Source organism: Calonectris borealis, chromosome W (genome assembly GCF_964195595.1).
Source record: "Calonectris borealis chromosome W, bCalBor7.hap1.2, whole genome shotgun sequence".
Taxonomy (NCBI): domain Eukaryota; kingdom Metazoa; phylum Chordata; class Aves; order Procellariiformes; family Procellariidae; genus Calonectris; species Calonectris borealis.
The window spans coordinates 51,610,458-51,631,115 of NC_134351.1; the positions used below are offsets into that span (position 1 = coordinate 51,610,458).

General features: G+C 41.4%; 1 protein-coding gene across 1 annotated transcript in view; it reads left to right on the top strand.

Moving 5' to 3' along the window:
• The window catches only part of LOC142074879 (protein patched homolog 1-like), a 101,157-nt gene that overhangs the window by 64,498 nt on the left and 16,001 nt on the right, over window positions 1–20,658 (top strand). The window contains exons 14-19 of the mRNA XM_075135813.1: window positions 479–881; window positions 1,367–1,676; window positions 6,052–6,194; window positions 8,925–9,108; window positions 10,085–10,365; window positions 11,893–12,030. Coding sequence (XP_074991914.1) covers window positions 479–881; window positions 1,367–1,676; window positions 6,052–6,194; window positions 8,925–9,108; window positions 10,085–10,365; window positions 11,893–12,030 — 1,459 coding nt within the window. The remainder of the gene's footprint in view (window positions 1–478; window positions 882–1,366; window positions 1,677–6,051; window positions 6,195–8,924; window positions 9,109–10,084; window positions 10,366–11,892; window positions 12,031–20,658) is intronic.

The window sequence follows — 20,658 nt, forward strand, 5'->3', positions numbered from 1 at the left end:
CAAATATTATTTAACAGTTACTTTAATAGTTCTAAACAGAAGAACTCAGCATGTCATGCATTTACATTTTGATCTTCTAAATAGTTTAATTCTCAGCATGGTCATGTAGATGTAAACTTACACATACATATCATGCATTCAGACTGTGTGCAACTACCTGGCTATTGACCTGATTAGCGTATGTAATTAATAGAGTGATGTGAGTGGATGCCAGTGTCTTCAGACAAATGCTGGTTCCTTCTTTCTTGGGCACAAGAAACGTGCAGAAACAGGCTCAGAGGCCTACACTTTAAACCATGTCTAAGAAATATTTCCTAAAAGTGCAGAAGGAAATCCTCATCAAAACATTATGCTTAATTAACATAAACAATTTAATAGTAGTAGAAGCAGCCTCAGATAGAAGCAGATTATCCTATCTAGCCTGATTAAAATAAAGACCTATCTAAATGTGAACAGATGTTTTTCTCTTCTCTTGCAGTCCGTGTGCCACTAGAGTGATTCAGATTGAGCCTCAAGCATATGTGGAAAACAGTGATAATACTTGCTACAGTCCTCCACCCCCATACAGCAGTCACAGTTTTGCACATGAAACTCAGATTACAATGCAGTCTACAGTGCAGTTGCGCACAGAATACGATCCTCATGCACAGGTGTACTACACCACAGCAGAGCCTTGCTCAGCAATATCTGTGCAGCCAGTGACAGTGACACAAGATAATCTCAGCTGCCAGAGCCCAGAAAGCACAAGCTCGACAAGAGATTTGCTTTCCCAATTCTCAGACTCCAGTATGCATTGCCTTGAGCCACCCTGTACTAAATGGACACTCTCATCTTTTGCAGAAAAGCATTATGCTCCATTCCTGCTAAAACCAAAAGCTAAGGTAATCAGAAAACTATTTACCTGTTTTTCAAAAATAGACTTCTGCCTTGCCCAGTAGGAAAATTATCCTGACGATAGTATTAAATATCAGGAATAAATAGAATTATTTTGGAATTACAATTCTTAATAATTTTACACCTAATTTCATACTTTAAAAGTTTTATCTTGGTAGTGCTGTAGTGACATACTTTTCAAATGTAAGTTATGAGTGAGGGTTTTGGTGACTTTCAGTAACCTAAGCTCATGAACAGTGAAACTAAATCTACTTTTTTAGCTTCATCACCATGTAAATTTCCTGTTCATGATCTAGAGCCCCTTCACTAAAACACAAATTATTTTGGCCTTGTATTGTGTGTGTGCATAAATATATAAAAGCTTAAAAGTATAGTGATGGGTATTAATTTTGAACCTGGTTCTGTGTGCCATTATGCGTTATTAATTTCTTTAGGAACATAAAACCAAATGCATTTCCATTTTCTGTTGCAGATTGTGGTTATTTTTCTTTTTCTGGGTTTACTTGGGCTCAGCCTTTATGGAACTACCCAGGCTAGAGATGGACTGAATCTCACAGACATTGTACCACAAGAAACCCAGGAATATGACTTTATTGAAGCACAGTTCAAGTATTTCTCTTTCTACAACATGTATATAGTGACACAGAAAGCAGACTATCCCAATGTCCAGCACTTACTTTATGAACTTCACAAAAGTTTCAGTAATGTGACATACGTTTTGTTGGAAGAGGATAAGCAGCTTCCCAAAATGTGGTTGCACTACTTTCGAGACTGGCTGCAAGGTAAGAGAGAATTGCATGAACTTTTCTTTTTAATTCTACAGTAGCAAGCAATTATTCACTGTAGTAATGCTCTCCTCTTCCAATGCAGTCACATGGTTTAAAGCATGCTAGCAGGAGGGAAAATGCCTAGGTTCTGATCCAAACTCGGACATCAATTTGCTGTTTCTCCAACAGTTCACTTTTAAATTCTTTGTGGCTAAGTTTACTCCCCAGTAAAGCAGTTTTGGAGCTTTAAAAGATTATATCCATGAGAGATCATCTCATGTCATTAATTTCTAAGTGGCTAATGAGAAGTTCTGCTTTATAATTAATGGCCAAATATGGCCCAGTTTCTTGGGAAGATAAATGTTTGCTGAGTGATGAAAAGCCCTGGTCCAGCAATGCATTTTGGCACAGGCTTAACTTTCAGCACATGAGTGATCCTGTTGGCTTCAGCTGGGACTGCTGGCATGAAGAAAGTTCAGTGGGGCTTAGGCATTTTATTGGATTGGGAGATCAGTACACATTCTAGACTTCCAATCAAGTATCCTCACTCTTTCTATAGTGCTACTTTTTCTGTGCTGAACTGTAACTGGGACGGGGGTGTTATAAGTAGTATGATAATAATTATATTAAAGTGGGCTTATTAAAGGCACGATATTATAATTATTCATGTTGAGGCAAGTAATTCTTTTGTATATAAAATAAATAGTAATGTTACATCTCAGCAAATTTAACAGTTCTCTCTTGTGAGCAAACACATCCTGCCCAGAAATACTTCTGTCCTACCTCTGTCTCTCTGTTGGAAGAATCTTCAGGAAGCTTTTGCAAACAGAAAAATAAAGTATGCTGACTTACTGAGACTGTAAATTTTAACCATAACTGTTTACAGATGGCCAATGCAGCCAATGATTCTTAGAAAACATGCACATAACTGCCAGTATTTAGAGTGCCTTCAGCCTAACGCACCTCTTTTTTCAGAGGCTCACTTATATTTTGCTTCCTGGTATCAAATCATGTTAACATTTTCTATTATCTGAAAATACAACAGAAGATAGTTAACATTAATCATTCGTTTAAACTGGAAATGTTAACATTCCCTGATGGCTTTTAATTAGGCTTGTTTTTGCAAAGGGTAATCTTATCTCATGTTTCATGGTGCCAGCTGTTCACATGGGTCAGTAGGAATTCCTTCCTCACTCCCATTCCAGCATCCAACATACTTTTGGAGGATTTTACATTCTTCTCTATAACATTTAAAAAATTGCCTTAGTTTGTATAATTTCTCTGCAGAAAGGGGTCAACAAGTTACTTTTATCTTTCTGCCCAGAAACATTTCATTAATTACAGCTATCTTTAAAACAGATTGAAGGGCTTTTAAAATCATTGGTGTGAACAGTTTATAATAAAAATATTGTTTGCTTTTAAATCAGTTACTCTGCTATTAATTTCAAAGTGTTATAGGGAATTTTTATTACTGAAATTTTGAAATCCTTCAGAAAGTAAGCACAACTGATAGTGGTTTCTTGGTATTCTTTCTGCAGACTTTCAGTTTCAGCAGTGTACAAGGCCAGTAATAAAATGACCCAAAGTGTAAAGTGGTTAAGCCAGCTGAGAAATAAAAATATAAAAGAGAGCTGGATTTGAGGGATGATCGAACTTGTAAGAACTGTAGCATACATTGGAGGGAGAAAAAGACGTGAAAGAGCTAAGTTTCCACACACTGTAGTAATGTAAAGTGTAACTTGCATCCACAAATTGGTAATGTTGCATGCAAATGCATATATTTGGTATTGTGTGTCTGCTTAGCCCTGTGTCAGGAGTTTGATATTAATCTGAAAGTTCTGCCTCCAAATATTGTCTAGCATAGCAACTTGTCTGCTCCTCTTAAGCTGTCCTTTGAAGGTCTCTCCTTTTTTCCTACATTCTTCTTCAACAGCCTCCTCTTAACTCCCAAAGTGATCTTTTACATGACTATTATGATAGCACAAATGCTTTCACATAACCACTTTCTAAGAGACTGAAATGGAGTAGAGCTGTATTCCAGAAGGATGGATTTGTGTTTCTGCACTTCACAGAATCACAGAATGGTTGAGATTGGAAGGGGCCTCTGGAAGTCATCTGGTCCAACCCCCCTGCTCAACCTCAAGCCAGTTGCCCAGGACCATGTCCAGATGGCTTTTAAATATCTCCAAGGATGGAGATTCCACAACCTCTCTGGGCAACCTGCTCCAGTGCTCAGTCACCCTCACAGTGGAAAAGTGTATCCTTATGTTCAGATGGAACTTCCTGTGTATGGAGCCTCCTATGTTTCAGTTTGTGCCCATTGCCTCTTCTCCTGTCACTGGGCACCAATGAAAAGAGCCTGACTCCGTCTTCTTTGCACCCTCTCTTCAGGTATTCATATACATTGATGAGATCCCCCCCTGAGCCTTCTCTTCTCCAGGCTAAACAGTCCCAGCTCTCTCAGCCTTTCCCCATATGTGAGGTGCTCCAGTCCCTTAATCATCTTTGTGGCCCTGCACTGGACTCTCTCCAAGTAGCTCCATGTCTCTCTTGTACTGGGGGGCCCAGAACTGTACACGGCATTCCAGGTGTGGCCTCACCAGTGCTGAGTAGAGGGGGAGGATCACCTCCCTCAACCTGCTGGCGATACTTTGCCTAATGCAGCCCAGGATACCATTAGCCTTCTTTGCTGCAAGGGTACATTGCTGGCTCACGTTCAACTTGGTATCCACCAGGACCCCCAGGTCCTTTTCTGCCAAGCTGCTTTCCAGCTGGGCGGCCCCCAGCATGTGCTGGTGCATGGGGTTGTTCATCCCCAGGTGCAGGACTTTGCACTTCCCCTTTGTCGAACTGCACGAGGCTCCTGCCTGCCCATTTCTCCAGCCTGTTGAGGTCCCTCTGGATGGCAACACAAGCCTCTGGCCTATCAGCCACTCCTCCCAGTTTTGTGTCATCAGCAAACTTGCTGAGGGTACATTCTGCCCCATCATCCAGATCATTAATGAAGATGTTGAACAGGACTGGATGCAGTATATTGACCCCTGGGGTACACCGCTAGTTACTGGCCTCCAACTAGACTTTGTGCCACTGATCAGCACCCTCTGGGCCTGACCATTCAGCCAGTTTTCAGTCCACCTTACTGTCTGCTCATCCAGCCCATACTTCATCAGCTTCTCTATGACGATCTTGAAGGAGACAGTGTCGAAAGCCTTTCTCAAGTCAAGGTAGACAATATCTCCCCTCATCTACCAAGCCAGTCATTTCATTGTAGAAGGTTATCAGGTTGGTCAAGCATGACTTCCCCTTGGTGAAGCCATGCTGACTGCTCCCGATTACCTTCTTGTTCTTCACATGCCTGGAATGGTTCCCAGGATTAGTTGCTCCATCACTTTCCCAGGGATCAAGGTGAGGCTGACTGGCCTGTAGTTCCCTGGGTCCTCCTTCTTGCCTTTCTTGAAGATAGGAGGGACATTTGCTTTCCTCCAGTCCTCAGGCACTCCTCCCAATCTCCCTGATCATTGAAAGATAATCGAGAGTGGCGTCACACTTCCTAAATAATATTTTCCCCACTCCAAGGGCACCAACAAACAGCATTTTCTTAAAGGGGACTTTGAAGTCCCTTCAATGATGTCAGAATATCTATTGTTAAATCATCCTCTTTCTGGGCAGGTGCTGAAGAGCTGCACATAGCAGATTTGGCAGGCTTATTTCACCGCTTTGTTCTCAACCTGTTGGCTTTACAAGTGGGTATGATTTTGTAGGATGACCTGGGAGGCAGTTTCCTAAGGGAGGAGGGAAGAATTTGAGTGGGGTGACTCTGGAACTGTAGTTCATGAAGAAAAACGCTTTTTATTCTAGACAACTTTGACTCTTCCCTGCATAAGTGTACAAGCAGAGTGCTAGGTTGCGCTCTCAGATCCAGCCTTGTGCTAAGGCAGTGGTGAGGCTATGCGAACTCAGGAATGGCTCTGAGAAGGACAGTGGATCTGAGAGTCCTAATCCCATCCCCACTCTCCCTTTTGCCTTGAGAGGAAATTTATTATTCCAGTGCAGATTGCATCTCCCTTTTGCTAGCTCACTTTTGCTGGTCAGCAATGTGGGAAGAGTCTTGAGGCTTTTCCCTTGCACCTTCTTGCTTCTCCTGCCTTTCTTTGGGGGAAGTACTGGACATGCAACTGGTACTTTTACCTTCCCACACACTGACTGTGAGGCGGGGAGCCCAAATTTAGGAGGCAGCAGATGGATAATTTTCTTCCTGCTTCAGCTATAAATAGTCACAGTTTATATTAAAAAGAATCGTTATTATTGTTTCTTCCTACTGAAATTTGTTTCAAAGATCAATTTCTTATCTGCTTGTTCTATCTTCCTCACACTTTCCTCAACTCTTTAGGACTTCAGCATGCATTTGACAGTGACTGGGAAGCTGGGAAAATCACTTACAACAATTATAAAAATGGATCCGACGATGCTGTTCTGGCTTACAAACTCTTGGTGCAAACAGGCAACCAAGCAAAGCCCATTGACATCAGCCAGGTACTGTATCAGAGTCCATACTGGTTTATACAGGAACGCACAATCTGTCAGGAGTTGGGGGAGATGCAAGGAGCATGCCATAGCCTCTTTTTTCATCTTGATGAATTGAAATTCCTGAGTTGTACCTAATTGTGTAGCCTCGCTGACTTTGCTTGAGCTACATTTTAGCTGCAGAGTCTGGCCTGTGTTGAGAAGTATTTAAAATCAACACCAGGAATGCATGTCCTTGGTGATTATTGGCTGGCATGTGTTAAATGCTGTTCCTGTCTCATACACACACACGCAGTTTCCACTGCAGTTGGTGTGGAAGACGCTACTCTGCATCCATAGGTAGACGGAGCCTGGTCCTATGCCAGACATACAGCCAATGTTAGCCTTGTTGCCCTAAGTGGCATCGTTCCTGATTTGAATCGGATTTGTTTATAGGGATGACCTTTGCTCAGCCTTCTACTGTGGCTTTGAATCTACCGTTTGCAATTATTTGGTTAGTTCCTACCAATTTATTCAAAACACACATTTTAAAGAAAGATGTTTATGAACGATAGTGAATGGAAGGGGACTGAAATAACTATATGCTGTACAATATTATTGTACTGTCATTACTAAATATAGATATACTGTAGTAGAACTGAGAATGACAGTTGGTTGAGCTGCCTAAATAAAATACATCTGAGCTTCTTTCATAAGGTTATCACAGCATATGACTGCATTTGCTGCTTTTTATTATCACATAGGTAGGTGAAACATGCTGGGTTTGACTCCTTATGCCAAAATTTGATTTTAAACCCCTTAAGAAAAAATTCTGCAGTAACCTAGCTTCTCCTCTCCCAGAATCACCATTGACTCTCTGTGCTTTCAGGCAGAAAATAGTCTCTCTAGTGAGCTTCTCGGCAGATCTGCTTATTTTCTTTTTCTGCTGGCATTAAAGGTGACAGATTTACAGATTACATTGTTCAGTTACTATGGTTTGTAAAACACATTACTATATGGCAATATGCAGCATGCTATCAGGTTTGAATGATGCTTCAGCGATGAATTTAGCGAAGGTAGGGAGCCAAAGAGAAAACCTTTAGCGAGATTTTGTTTAGCAGTGTGTACCACATACACTGCGGAACAAATGTGATTGGACTACAGCTGCTGATACAATTTCCTGTGCCTGGGAGGTGGAAAAGTGTGGTGCACCCACAAGGGCTGAGTGCTGTACTATGCAATTCCAAAGACAGCTTGAAGACATACAGTTGTTTCATATCCTGTGGATGAATTGAATCCAGATCCTTGGAATCTCATTTTTTTTGGGGGGGGTTGCTTTTTTTTTTTTAACTGCTGTCACTGTTGTTCTTCATTTCATTAAAAAGACCTGAAACTGGAGCCAAGACAGAATTTTAAATAAACAAAGCAAAACAAAAAAAACAGTAATACTTTTAATCCACAGAGTCCTCTGTCAGAGCTCTAGCTGTGCAGTATTTGGCTGCAGAACCCTAGAAGTGTACCACTGCTGTTTACCCCACAGATACATTTGCCAACAGTGACCCAAATAACACAGTGCACTTGTCTGCTTTTTTTGGCACTGGGCATTTTCTGAAATACATAGGTCATAGGAGACAAGTGTGTCATGGTTTAACCCCAGTTGGCAACCAAACACCACACAGACGCTCGCTCACCCTCCCCCTCCAGTGGGATGGGGGAGAGAATCGGAAGGGCAAAAGTAAGAAAACTCGTGGGTTGAGATAAAAACAGTTTAATGATTGAAATAAAATAAAATAAAATAAAATAAAATAAAATAATAATAATAATAATAATAATAATGAAAAGGAAAACAACAAAAAGAGAGAGAGAAACAAAACCCAGGAAAAACAAGTGATGCAACCGCTCACCACCTGCCGACCGACGCCCAGCCAGTCCCCGAGCAGCAATCGCTGCCCCCCGACCAACTCCCCCCAGTTTATATACTGAGCATGATGTCATATGGTATGGAATACCCCTTTGGCCAGTTTGGGTCAGCTGTCCTGGCTATGTTCCCTTCCAGCTTCTTGTGCACCTCCTCGCTGGCAGAGTATGGGAAGCTGAAAAGTCCTTGACTTAGTATAAGCACTGCTTAGCAACAACTAAAACATCAGTGTGTTATCACATTATTCTCATGCTAAATAATCCAAAACACAGCACTATACCAGCTACTAGGAAGAAAATTAACTCTATCCCAGCCGAAACCAGGACAAAGTGTTAGAAAAATTTATACAGATGTTGTTTTATTTTTATAGCTCTCCTCCATTTACTGGGTGGCATTTCCTTCAATGTTAACAACAGAGGTTAACTGCACACAGGCATGTATAGGGACTCTTGCCAAGTTTTTTTCCCCCTTTCTTTAAAATACGTTTCTCCAATTTGGTTGGTTTTCACCCTTGGCTACAGACAGTCTTTTGGAATTCAGATTTAATTGGTTCAGTCTATTCTGGAACCATCTGCTGATTTAGTGGTTATTATAAATACTATATAAATATTAGTTTATAAATAACCACTTTCCACTGTCACTGTAGTTATTTAGATTTTTCTTCATTGTCAAACAATAGTTTGCTGGTAAGTCACTTCAAGTGAAAGTTCATGCTGTTTGTCTTTTTCTTTCCCCCCTCCTATATGTGTGTCGCATCTCTAGGCTTTTTGTCATAAGCTTTGCAGCAAGAGCCCTGAAAGCAAAACTCATTCTGAATGGCTTCTAATCTTTCCATTTTGCAGTTGACTAAACAGCGTTTGGTGAATGCAGATGGAATCATTAACCCAAATGCTTTCTACGTCTACCTGACAGCCTGGGTTAGCAATGACCCTGTGGCCTATGCTGCCTCACAAGCCAATATTCGGCCTCACCGCCCAGAATGGGTCCATGACAAAGCAGACTATATGCCAGAAACAAGGCTGAGAAGTAAGTAACATTTCATCTTAATGTCTTACAGTTTATATAGGTGCTCTCACTCCTTCCTTCAAAACCTAGTAACTCTATAGTTGGGTGATGCTGTATAGGGCTCAGAAGCATAAACAGAAAAATATATTGTGTTACTCTGTAGCCTCAGGAGACAAATGCAGTTGTGGAATCTAGTGTAATGTGGTACCACTGAAGGGTTTTATCATGTTGAAAAATTAGGTTTATAACAGTTTCTAGCAAAGCTCTAAAAACTTATAATAAGCATTGCTTTTTAATGTCACCTGATAGTTCTGTATGTGAGAGAAACCTGGAGATTGCATGAAATTCCTGAATTTCATCACTGAGATTACATCATGTTTATCCTCAATTTTGAATATGTAAGGAAATTTTATCAAGTTAGCTCATACGTATAAGCTACCAACACTGATATGGTACAAGAGCTATTTAGGGGAGCAGTCTGTGTGAGTGGTGTTCTCCTTCTGTCCCTCCCACTCTGTGCTGTTCACTGTTTTGCATCCTGAGCAGTAATGCTGGTTCGCCTTGCTTTGCTTCATCTTTGAATTTATTGGGAGGATTGCTAGTTGGACACCAGTGGGGAATGGGAGAGGACATGTGGGGGAGGACTGGCGCTCTTGAAAATGTGCTTGGGTAACAAGCTAGCTGTGCCTCAGTGTATCCGAACCCTAGGGCAGGTATCCAGTAAAAGGCTGGTGAAGATTAAATATGTATATTGAAATATACCAATAGTTGTTAAATTATATAGAATTGTTTGGGGACTTGATACAGGCTGTGTTCATCCCAAATTTAGTAATCTCCTGTATTTAGAATTTTTAAAGTGTCAGTTGTTCCAAAGATGCAAAATTTAAATTCAGCACCTTGAAGCATTTTGCTATAGAGAACAAGTGTCTTGTTAATCATGCTCTCTTTGTATCTCCTTCTTCCCAAACACATTAAAACATTGCTATCCTTTTCCTAGTTCCAGCAGCTGAGCCCATAGAATATGCTCAGTTTCCTTTCTACCTCAATGGATTGCGTGAAACTTCTGACTTTGTGGAAGCTATCAAGAAAGTGAGAGCTATCTGTAATAACTATGCCGGCCTGGGGATTGCCAGCTACCCAAATGGTTACCCATTTCTATTTTGGGAGCAGTATATTGGGCTTCGTCACTGGCTCCTCTTATCCATTAGTGTGGTTTTGGCTTGCACGTTTCTGGTGTGTGCCCTCTTCCTCCTGAACCCTTGGACGTCTGGCATCATTGTAAGTTTATTATAAGGGTCTTTGTTGAAGTCAAATTCCTTTCAGCATAGCTCTTGCTGTAGTCAGGAAGGTTTTGTTTATGTCTGGGCCTCTAATGGAGTATGTATATTGCATCATTCATTATATATTTATTCAACTTGAGGGGGTAGAGTTCACGCTAAAGGTACAAACCTTAATAACCTTAATCCTTTGGCCACTTTTTTGCAGCTTTAAAGGTTTCTTATAAGGATATGTGAACTTTTGCCCTTGTTCAGATGCACATTAACATGAGAAATAAAGAGAGGAAAATTAGGAATGTTATTAAATATTAAAGTTATTTCTATTTAGTTTTTCCTTCCTCCCTTTTATCAGACATTGTTATTTTTAAAGGCAGTTGCTTGTGACTAACTTGCTTGTAAATTTGCCCACTGATTTCTGAATGCAGTCTTTCTGGAAAGACTGAAATGGTTAGGTTGTACAGTACACACTGAGAGTGTAACTGGGCTATTGAGGAGAAAGAGTTATAAAATTATAAATTGAAGAGAATACTCCTCCATGCTTTCTGCAAGGCACCATAAGCCTCATAGTAAACATTCAAGTTAAATTGGATGATGATGTTCCTATGTTTAAATTCCATAAACTGTTGTATGGTTTATAAAATGCCAGACTTAGAAAAGTGTAAAACAGTTACTAGTTTTTGTAATATACGTTTATATGGCAAGTATGTTAAAAGGTAAATGTTTAGTCTAGAATATTTTTCATAGCACTTAATCAAGCAATTTATGTTCTTTTTCTTGATTCATTAGCTTATAAAATCATTTATTATAGTGCATACTTTTTTCCCTTGGAAAGGTGGTTTATTTTCAGAGTCCGCCATTGCTTTTATTAGTTTGTCTCTTTTTTTCCTGCTTGACTTTAGAAACTTTGAAGTTGATTCCATGGATTTCCTCCCCTCCCTTATTATTTTTTACAAGGTAGATGAAAGAAAAATAAAAGCTTTCCCTTAGATTTAACTATTTGCATTGTCCATGTCAATCCCTCCAAGTATCTTTAAAGCTCAAAGGCCCTCTGTAACCTGAGACTCATCAGCTAATTATGACATTCACTTTCTTCTGGGCTTTAAACCTACTCTGGAGTCATCCTTACTTACATTTGGAGTACTACAAAAAGAATTCCAATGCAGTTATTTGAAAGTTAGTTTTTCTAGAAGGATTGTCAGAGAAACAGGTGAAAAAGAGAAAATTTATCTTCCAGTCGGTATCCATGAGAAGGAAGAAAAAAATTATTTTTCAAATCACATTGATAAATTGTTACCAATAGAAAAGTGATGCTTGATCTGTTAACTGGTTCTTGGGATAATAATTTAAACTGACTCTTTAGCGGGTCATTGCCATTGAGCACAATGAAACAAGGAAAAATGGCTTGTCTTTGGGGATAAGGACTGATCTGAGGGATATATTTTATAGTCCCCATGTTGTTTTGAAATATCCTTCCTGTTCGTTTGTCTAGAGTATGAGAAGTTACTAATGGCTATTTGAAATCATCTAGGTGGTGGTGCTGGCTCTGATGACTGTGGAGCTGTTTGGCATGATGGGTCTAATTGGAATAAAGCTGAGTGCAGCGCCTGTGGTTATCCTGGTTGCTTCTGTTGGCATTGGTGTGGAATTCACTGTTCATATTGCTTTGGTATGTAAAACTAGAAAGCATTTTCAAAGTATTTTAAAATAAAATGGTGACTGTTATGATTCCAAATCCTTACTTAGACTCCTGAGTCAGTGACATGATTCTCAGAAGAGTATCAGTCATAAACCTCGCACAAAGTTTTGTGTGCCATTTGGATTGTCATGGTAGAGTACATCTGATCTGATGAAATAGTTTCTAACTATTGAGTCAGTCTCCTAGAAAATAAGAGGGAATACATAACAGTATTTTAGTATTTAATAATGCTTTTTGAAGACTGTGATTAAGATCATGGGTAAATGTGGTATCTAGTTGTGTGAGCCATACAAATACATAGACAAAGCAGAGCTCTTAATATTAATTATTTTAGGCCACACTCTCCCACTCATTATCTGCAGCCTTGCTGTTGTTGACTCTCAGCGCTATATAACTGTTTATGCCCTCTTGTATGTAGATTCTGTATCTTGTGGTAAAGAAACCTTTGAAGGGAGATATTCAAAATTATATAACATCATTTAATCTCTCTGGACCACTAAAATTTGAATGATTTGAATTCTTCATGTGAAAAATCTCTACCTTCTTTTCAAAACCCATCAGCTATTAATAATGGGCTCAAACGTGCAATCTGTAGGGAAATAGTTTTCCAATGTAATAAAGAGAAGCAGAGGAAAAAAATGTTTGAATGTTTTATATAAACATTTTCAACATTTTCAAAGTTAGGTGTCCAAATCTAGAGTGCACCTAATCATCCAGCTTAGTCAACCTGATGTACAGAAGTGCAGAGAAATGACAGTTCTCTTGCAAGGGAGCAGTTGTGGATGCTCGTTATGCAAAACTCATCCTGCTTTATTTGGTGACCAAGACTGGAGTAAAGGGCTATTTTTCTGTGTTCACATTTGAGAGTGGCAGTGCTGATCTATGCAATGTTAAGGATAAGCTTAGACAAAGGCCTGATTTCTATTTTCTGCCAATTAAGCAATTTTGATACTAAGTTGGAGTTCTTAGATATTTTCTTAGAAATTGGGGAATTTCAGAATTTAAATGTTTATATACTACAAATGAAAAGCTGCCCATGTTTTAAAACATTTTCCATTTACCTGTTCTTAGTAGTGTTAGATCACAGAACTCTCAACATTACATATGGAAAGGTCTCTTCATGCACTCAGCATAAATCATTTTCCTATAAGACTATTCTAATCCATTTTTCAGAAGAACGTTATTTTAAGAATATCATTGTCTTCACGGATTTGAATCTTACTGTATTAAAAAGTAAGAATGGGTAAGTCTGGTCAATATAACATCATCTCAGGAAAAAGATGTTTGTAGCCTAGTATAATCTCTAGTATATTAGTACCATAGCAATCAAAAAAGAAATGAAAAGAAGGGGCTGGAAAATGGGGTGAGAGATAGAGAGAAATTGGATGGGGATTTAATAGACCTTTTAGACTCAACAGGAGGACTGGTAGACTATTGAGAGGATCTGGTGACAGTGAAAAGGAGCTGAAAACTAAAGGGAATCCTAGCACACTGGAGATGGCCAAATATTGGGAACATAGAATCATAAAATCACAGAATGGTTTGGGTTGGAAGGGACCTTTAAAGATCATCAAGTACAATTCCCCTGCCGTGGGCAGGGACATCTTCAACTAGATCAGGTTGCTCAAAGCCCCATCATCCAACCTGACCTTGAACACTTCCAATGATGGGGCATCCACAACTTCTCTGGGCAACCTGTTCCAGTGTCTCAGCACCCTCGTCGTAAAAAAAATTCTTCCTTATTTCCAACCTAAACCTACCCTCTTTCAGTTCAAAACTGTTACCCCTTGTCCTGTCACTACAGGCCCTGGTAAAAAAGTCTCTCTCCATCTTTCTTATAAGCCCCCTTTAAGTATTGAAAGGCCGCAATAAGGTCTCCCCGGAGCCTTCTCTTCGCCTCAGCCTTTCTTCATAGGAGAGGCGTTCCAGCCCTCTGACCATTTTCGTGGCCCTCCTCTGGACCCGCTCTAACATGTCCATGTCTTTCTTGTGCTGGGGACTCCAGAGCTGAATGCAATACTCCAGGTGGGGTCTCACAAGAATGGAGTAGAGGGGCAGAATCACCTCCCTCGACCTGCTGGCCACACTTCTTTTGATGCAGCCCAGGATATGATTGGATTTTGGGGCTGCAAGCGCACATTGCCAGTGCATATCTAAGTTTTCATCTACCAGTATCCCCAAGTCCTTCTCTGCAGGGCTGCTCTCAATCCATTCGTCCCCCAGGCTGTATTGATACCAGGGGTTGCCCCGACACAGGGGCAGGACCTTGCACTTGGCCTTGTTGAACTTCATGAGGTTCACATGGGCCCACTCCTCAAGCCTGTCAAGATCCCTCTGGATGCCATCCCTTCCCTCAAGCAAATCAGCTGCACCACTCAGCTTGGTGTCATCTGCAAACTTGCTGAGGGTGCACTCCATCCCACTGCCTATGTCATTAATAAATATATTGAACAGTACTGGTTCCAATACAGACCCTTGAGAGACGCCGCTTGTTACTGATCTCCAATTGGACATTGAGCCATTGACTGTAACTCTTTGGACGCGGCCATCCAGCCAGTTCCTTATCCATCTAACAGTCCATCCATCAAACCCATATCTCTTCAAGTTAGCGACAAGGATGTTGTGGGGGACCATGTCAAAGGCCTTACAGAAGTCAAGACAGATGACATCAGTTGCTCTTCCCTTATCCACCAAGGCAGTCACTCCATCGTAGAAGGCCACCAGATTAGTCAGGCACGATTTGCCCTTGGTGAAGCCATGTTGGCTGTCTCGAATCACCTCCCTGTCCTCCATGTGCCTTAGCATAGCTTCCAGGAGGATCTGTTCCATGATCTTACTGGGCACAGAGGTGAGTCTGACTGGTTGGTTGTTCCCAGGGTCCTCCTTTTCTAAAATGGCTGTGATGTTTCCCTTTTTCCAGTCACTGGGGACTTTGCCTGACTTCCATGACTTTTCAAATATGATGGAGAGTGTCTTAGCGACTACATCAGCCAATTCCCTCAAGACCCTGGGATGCATCTCGTCGAGTCCCATGGACTCGTGTGTGTTCATGTTCCTCAGGTGGTCTGAACCTGATCTTCTCCTACGGTGGGAGGGACTTCATTCCCTCAGTCCCTGCCTTGAGATTCAGGGTTGTGTGTGTTTGGCTCTGAATACATATTTGATCATCTACCTGCTCTAAAAAACAGTTTGGAGAAGGGCAGAAAAAAGATGGAGAAAGACGAAGAGAGAGAGAATGAGAACTTTTGTTCTAGTATTTTAAATTAAGGTTCTCCATTCTTAGGGTTTGGTTTCAACCAGAACACAGAGATTGTAGCATTTTTCCAGGCCCTTCACCTGCAGCAATCCATCTTTAGTTTAAAAATAACAAAAAAAAAAAAGCTAAATTAGTTTCACAAAGGGATCCCAGTTTAGCTGTTTTAATTAAAAGTGCCAATGAAGCGTGGGAAAAAGCAATCAAAACAACAGAGAAAAAAACATATCAGGTCTTAAGTGTCATTCATTATAGTCCTGGATCCAACAGAAAGTAATTTATATTTAATAAGTGAAAATAAAAGATTTTTTTTTTAATCCTTCCATTTGATTTTTCTCACTTACTGTTAACTTCTTTCCTGCCATTAAAATAAGGTAACAGAGGATAATAATTTGAATGTTATAAGGACACAGCTGAGCTGTGGCTTTACCAACAAAAAACTAGATTATTTAGCTTCTAATGCCACTCATAGTTAACAGTATCAATATCAAAACAAGACATATGCTCATTGAATTTCTGTAACCACCAGCACTTCTCAATATCCAGCACCTTTTGAAGTGAAAAAAGAATGGTTATAGTGTTTGCACTTACTTGGCACCATTTATGAAAAATATCAAAACACTTTCGCAGACAGTAATTAAGCCTCACAACTCTTCTGGGAGGTAGGTAAGTACAGTTATACCCATTTTACAGATTGAGAAACTGAGGCACAGGGCAGTTATGTGACTTGACCAAAATCACGTGTACCAAGTCATTAATAGAGTAGGAAACTGAACCACGCTCCCAAACCCTGACTTCCTGTCTTCTATTTTATCTTGGCCCTTTGATGATGGTAGTCTATGGTACATGTTGGTAAACACCAATGCAGTTTTCACTAGTGCCTACTAACAGGGAAAACCAGACTCACACCAGCATCAGTGGGTTCATAAGCCCATTAAGGGTTACCATACAGTAAAAGAGAAACTACAGTACACTGGGAACATACACACACTGACAAGCACACTTCCAGATGCACACATCAATACACACAGCAAAACAAAACCTGCACACAGCTAAACCTATTTAAGTCTCCAAGATTAACATGTTTTTCTTCATATCTGCTTATCTTAAAAAATTATCACGCATAGCGTGTTTGAAAGTTTAAAGTAACATTTCATACTACCACAGGGTTGTGATATGCAAATTTAAAATATTTTAAACAAACATGTACCTTTACAGAAAAAATCCTATTACATAAGCAATATTTGCATAGAATTATACGAGTAAATCATACAATATTTAAGCAGCAGCAACCTATGCTGAAATTTAGAACTAGATTAAGTTTACTTGTGGCAAAGAGATCAATATACAATAAGTACAGAGCAAAACCAATGTTGTCCCCACTCTATTAACTGGAGGCAAATGACTCCAGATTATACTACTTTACAATGTTCTTTTGTATATTACGTATGTGTACATCTTTAAATATTTATAGAAATATTTAACAAAATAATACAATAAGTTACAGTAACAGTGAATTGTCCTGATGCAGCATGTCCTTTTCCACAACTTTGAGCAGTTCTTCTCTTCAAGCAGTTCTGGAAATACAGTTTTCCATCTTTGGCCTCTTCTTTGATTCATTTATTACCCTTTACAAATACAGTGGAAAAAAATACAAACATTCATTAAAGTTCAAGAAAAAGAAACAAATCAAGCTAATCCAACACTCATTTCATGATTCTTGTGGTTACAGTTAGCAGTCAGGCAATGTGGACTCTTTTTCCATCAGTCATGGACTTCTTGGTAAAGAAATCCTGATGCCAATTAAAAAAATGTGGATGCCTTGATTTTTGAATGCCACAAATTCAGTCAAAACCAATGGACACTTCAAAGAGAAAAAAGCTGTATCTGATAGTGGACACAGTTAAGATTCTCATATTAGCCTGCTTTTCCAGCTTGGAAAATCTGAGCCTGAACATTTCCTTATTCTGAGGATACTATTACTTACCATATTCCTAGACTTTGAGTATAAATGCATTCAGGTTTATTTGCACTTTGAGATCTTTGGAGAGAAGTTTTATAAATCAGAAGGTGATTTTATCAGGAATCATCAAAAAAATTTCCATCAAAATTCTGCACACATATGTGTGTGTGTGTGTATGTGCATGTGTGTGTGTAAAATATTTCCGCAACCAAAATAAAATGGCTTGCTTTGGTCAAACTAGTGTCTGCCACTGAAAAGCTGTGAAAAGCAGAGCAAGAAAATAGGGACCAAGAGCTAAGTAAGGATTTAACACTTCTGGTTTTTTCCCCAAAATGAGGAAAAAAAAAGGAGTTAAAATAATTAAATCGGTTTTCAACCACAAGCCCCAAAAAACTTTAGCGGTAAAAAACTCAATTTATTCCTCCCCTTCAAAGCATTCCCCATAAAATTAATGGATTTTTTTCAAGAAAATAAACAGCTTTAGTCTTCCCCAAACATCTAAAATATCCTGTCTGTTCTGAACAGCACTACATCCTGTAACTTTCTATTGCTAGCCTAAGGAGAGATAATGATTTAAGTTTCAAATCGCACAAATTCTTGGATGAACCAGCAGAATATTATTTCACAGGAACATATTAAATGCCCTGTTAAGTCAGTTTTGACCTATATGAATCTGTGATAGCCACTGCAACTGCCCCTGGCAAAACAGAGTGCTTGGCCCAGGGACTCCTCCAATCTGGGAGCTTGCTGGGCAGATCTCCGAATGCAGCGCCGCATCCCCAAAGCACAGGGGACACCCCACAACACAACACCGCACTAGGCAAGGTGGAGCTTTCCCATCTCTCTCACTCAGCCCATCTCCCAGAGGGATTCAGTCCTCACTATGGACTTCAAATTCTTTTGATGAATTTTATTCAAAAAAGGACAATTCTTGAAGTAACTGGCAATTTTACACTTTCACTGTCATTGCTGTGTGATGTTTTAGAAGATAGCCTGATTCAGTGATCAGAGCACAGGGAAACAACTGAAAGTTCGCTTTCCTAAGGTTTAGGGTCTTGACTATACTTTTCGCCTGGCCTACATCCCTCGAGATCGTGAATTCCACCAGGGCATGATCACTGCAGCCCAGGCTACCTACCAATCGTGACCTCTCCAATAAGTTCCTCTGCGATGGTGAGCAACAGGCCCAGTAATGCATCTCCTCTGGTTGGGCTTTCTATCACCTGGATTAGGAAGTTATCCTCAATGCACTCCAAGAGTCTCCTAGACTGCTTGCAGCTTGCTGTGCCACTTTTCCAGCGGATGTCAGGGTGGTTGAAGTCCCCCAGCAGGATCAGAGCCTGCGAGCGTGATGCTTCCTGTAGTTGAAGCAAGAACGCTTCATCAACATCCTCCCCTTGATCAGGCGGCCTGTAGTAAACACCAGCCACAAGGTTTCCTTTGTTGGCTTGGTCTCTAATTTTCACCCATAAGCTCTCAACCTGTGTGCTGCTGTTTTTCAAAGACAGCTCTGTGCAATCAATCCATTTTTTTTACATAGAGGGCAACACCTCCCCGCCCCTCCTTCCTTGCCTGCCCCTCCTGAACAGTTTATAGCTATCGATTGCAGCGCTCCAATCATGTGATTCATCCCACCGCGTTTCAGTGATAGCGATCAGATCATAGCTTTCCAGCTGCACAGTGGCTTCCAGCTCCTCCTGTTTGTTACCCATGCTGCGTGCATTGGTATAGCGACACTTCAGTTGGACTGTCGACTGTCTCACCTTTTTGGCAGAACCTTTTTGGAGGGTTGGGGAGCATTCCTCACTACTCCGGTAGGTGCGCTCATCCACCCTGTTGCTTGTGAGTACACAAGTGTCACGGCCTTGGACCCCACCCCCCAAGTTCCTTAGTTTAAAGTGTGATTCACTAAGTCAGCCAATCTGCCAGCGAAGATTCTCTTTCCTCTTCTAGATAGGTGGATCCCATCTCTCCCCAATAGGCTGTATTCATCAAAGAACATCCTGTGATCATAGAAGCCAAAGCCCTGGTGACGACACCGGCCACGAAGCCAGGTGTTGATCTGCATGATGCGTCAACTTCTGCCCGCACCCCTATCCCTGACTCGCAAGATAGAGAAGATCACTTGGACCCCCGTCCCCTTCACTTGTGCCCCCAGGGCTCTGAAGTCCTTCTTGATCTTGCCCAGGTTATGCTTTACCGTGTCATTGGTGCCCACATGGAAAAGAAGTAGGGGATAGTAGCCTGTGCTTTTAACCAGTTGTGGCAGTCTCTCTGTGACAACCTGGATCTTGGCTCCTGGCAAGCAGCAAACTTCCCTTGACTGTATATCAGGCCGGCAGATGGGTGTGCCTCCATGCCTCTCAGCAGAGAGTCACCTACTACTAGCACTTGCTGCTTCCTTTTGCAGTTTTTAGTGTGTGCAACTGGTGCGGTTTCTCCCTGTGAGTCTTGTTCGTTGGCTTCACCCATTGCCAAGACTTCGTATCTGTTGCTGGTTGGTATATACAAGGAAATGGGGGGGGAAGTGATATCCTGTTGCCATGAGTCACCAGAGACCATGGTGCCTCCTTTTCCAAGGTGCTGTCTGTTCACTGTTGACGCTCTTTGTCTGGTAGTCCTTGGAGGTCAGTGCCACGGGGCTCTAGTATTTCTTCTTGCAAAGTCTCGAATAATACTCTGTTTCTTGTTCCCCCTCCCTAATACAGCGTAACCTGCCGACTTCCTCCTGCAGCTCCTCCACCCGCTGCCTGAGTGACTCCACCAGAGCACACCTTGCACAGGTGGAGCTTGCACCCTCCTCCACCCAGGAGTGTGGGGTACAGACTTTACAGCCCTCCACCTGGACAGCAGCTTCCCCGATAGGAAGCTCTGTCTGGGTGGCTGCCTCCACTCGTCCCAGGCTAGCCTGGCTAGGTAGATGGTTCCCGGCTGCTGCAGAGCGCAGCCCTCGCTGGGTCTCTGCCACCATGCTTCCGACGATCCCAAAGCACTGCCTAATAAGCCCTTCTAATTCCCTGGAGACCTCAGGCTGCTGGGTAGGTTTGCACAGCCAACAGCTAGCTGGGGTGACCGTCGGGGCCGCAGCCGAAGCCTGCGGGTGAGCAGAGCAGGCAGCAGCCTGACAACTGGTAGAGTGTGCCGCCCTTCTCACGTGCCCTTCCACAGAAACTTCCGCACTGCTCCTCTCAGATGATGCTCCCTGTTTGCATGCCCTGTTTGCGGCGCTCCTGGTTGCTGGAGCTCCCTAGGGGCTGGTTATATGCGGCTTCCCAAGGTTTGAACTGGCCGCGGGGACAGCCGGCACCACCCAGCATCTACATGTTGTAGATGAGGTACAGAGTTGGGCATATATAGTGCTGCTAGCTAGTATGCTATATAG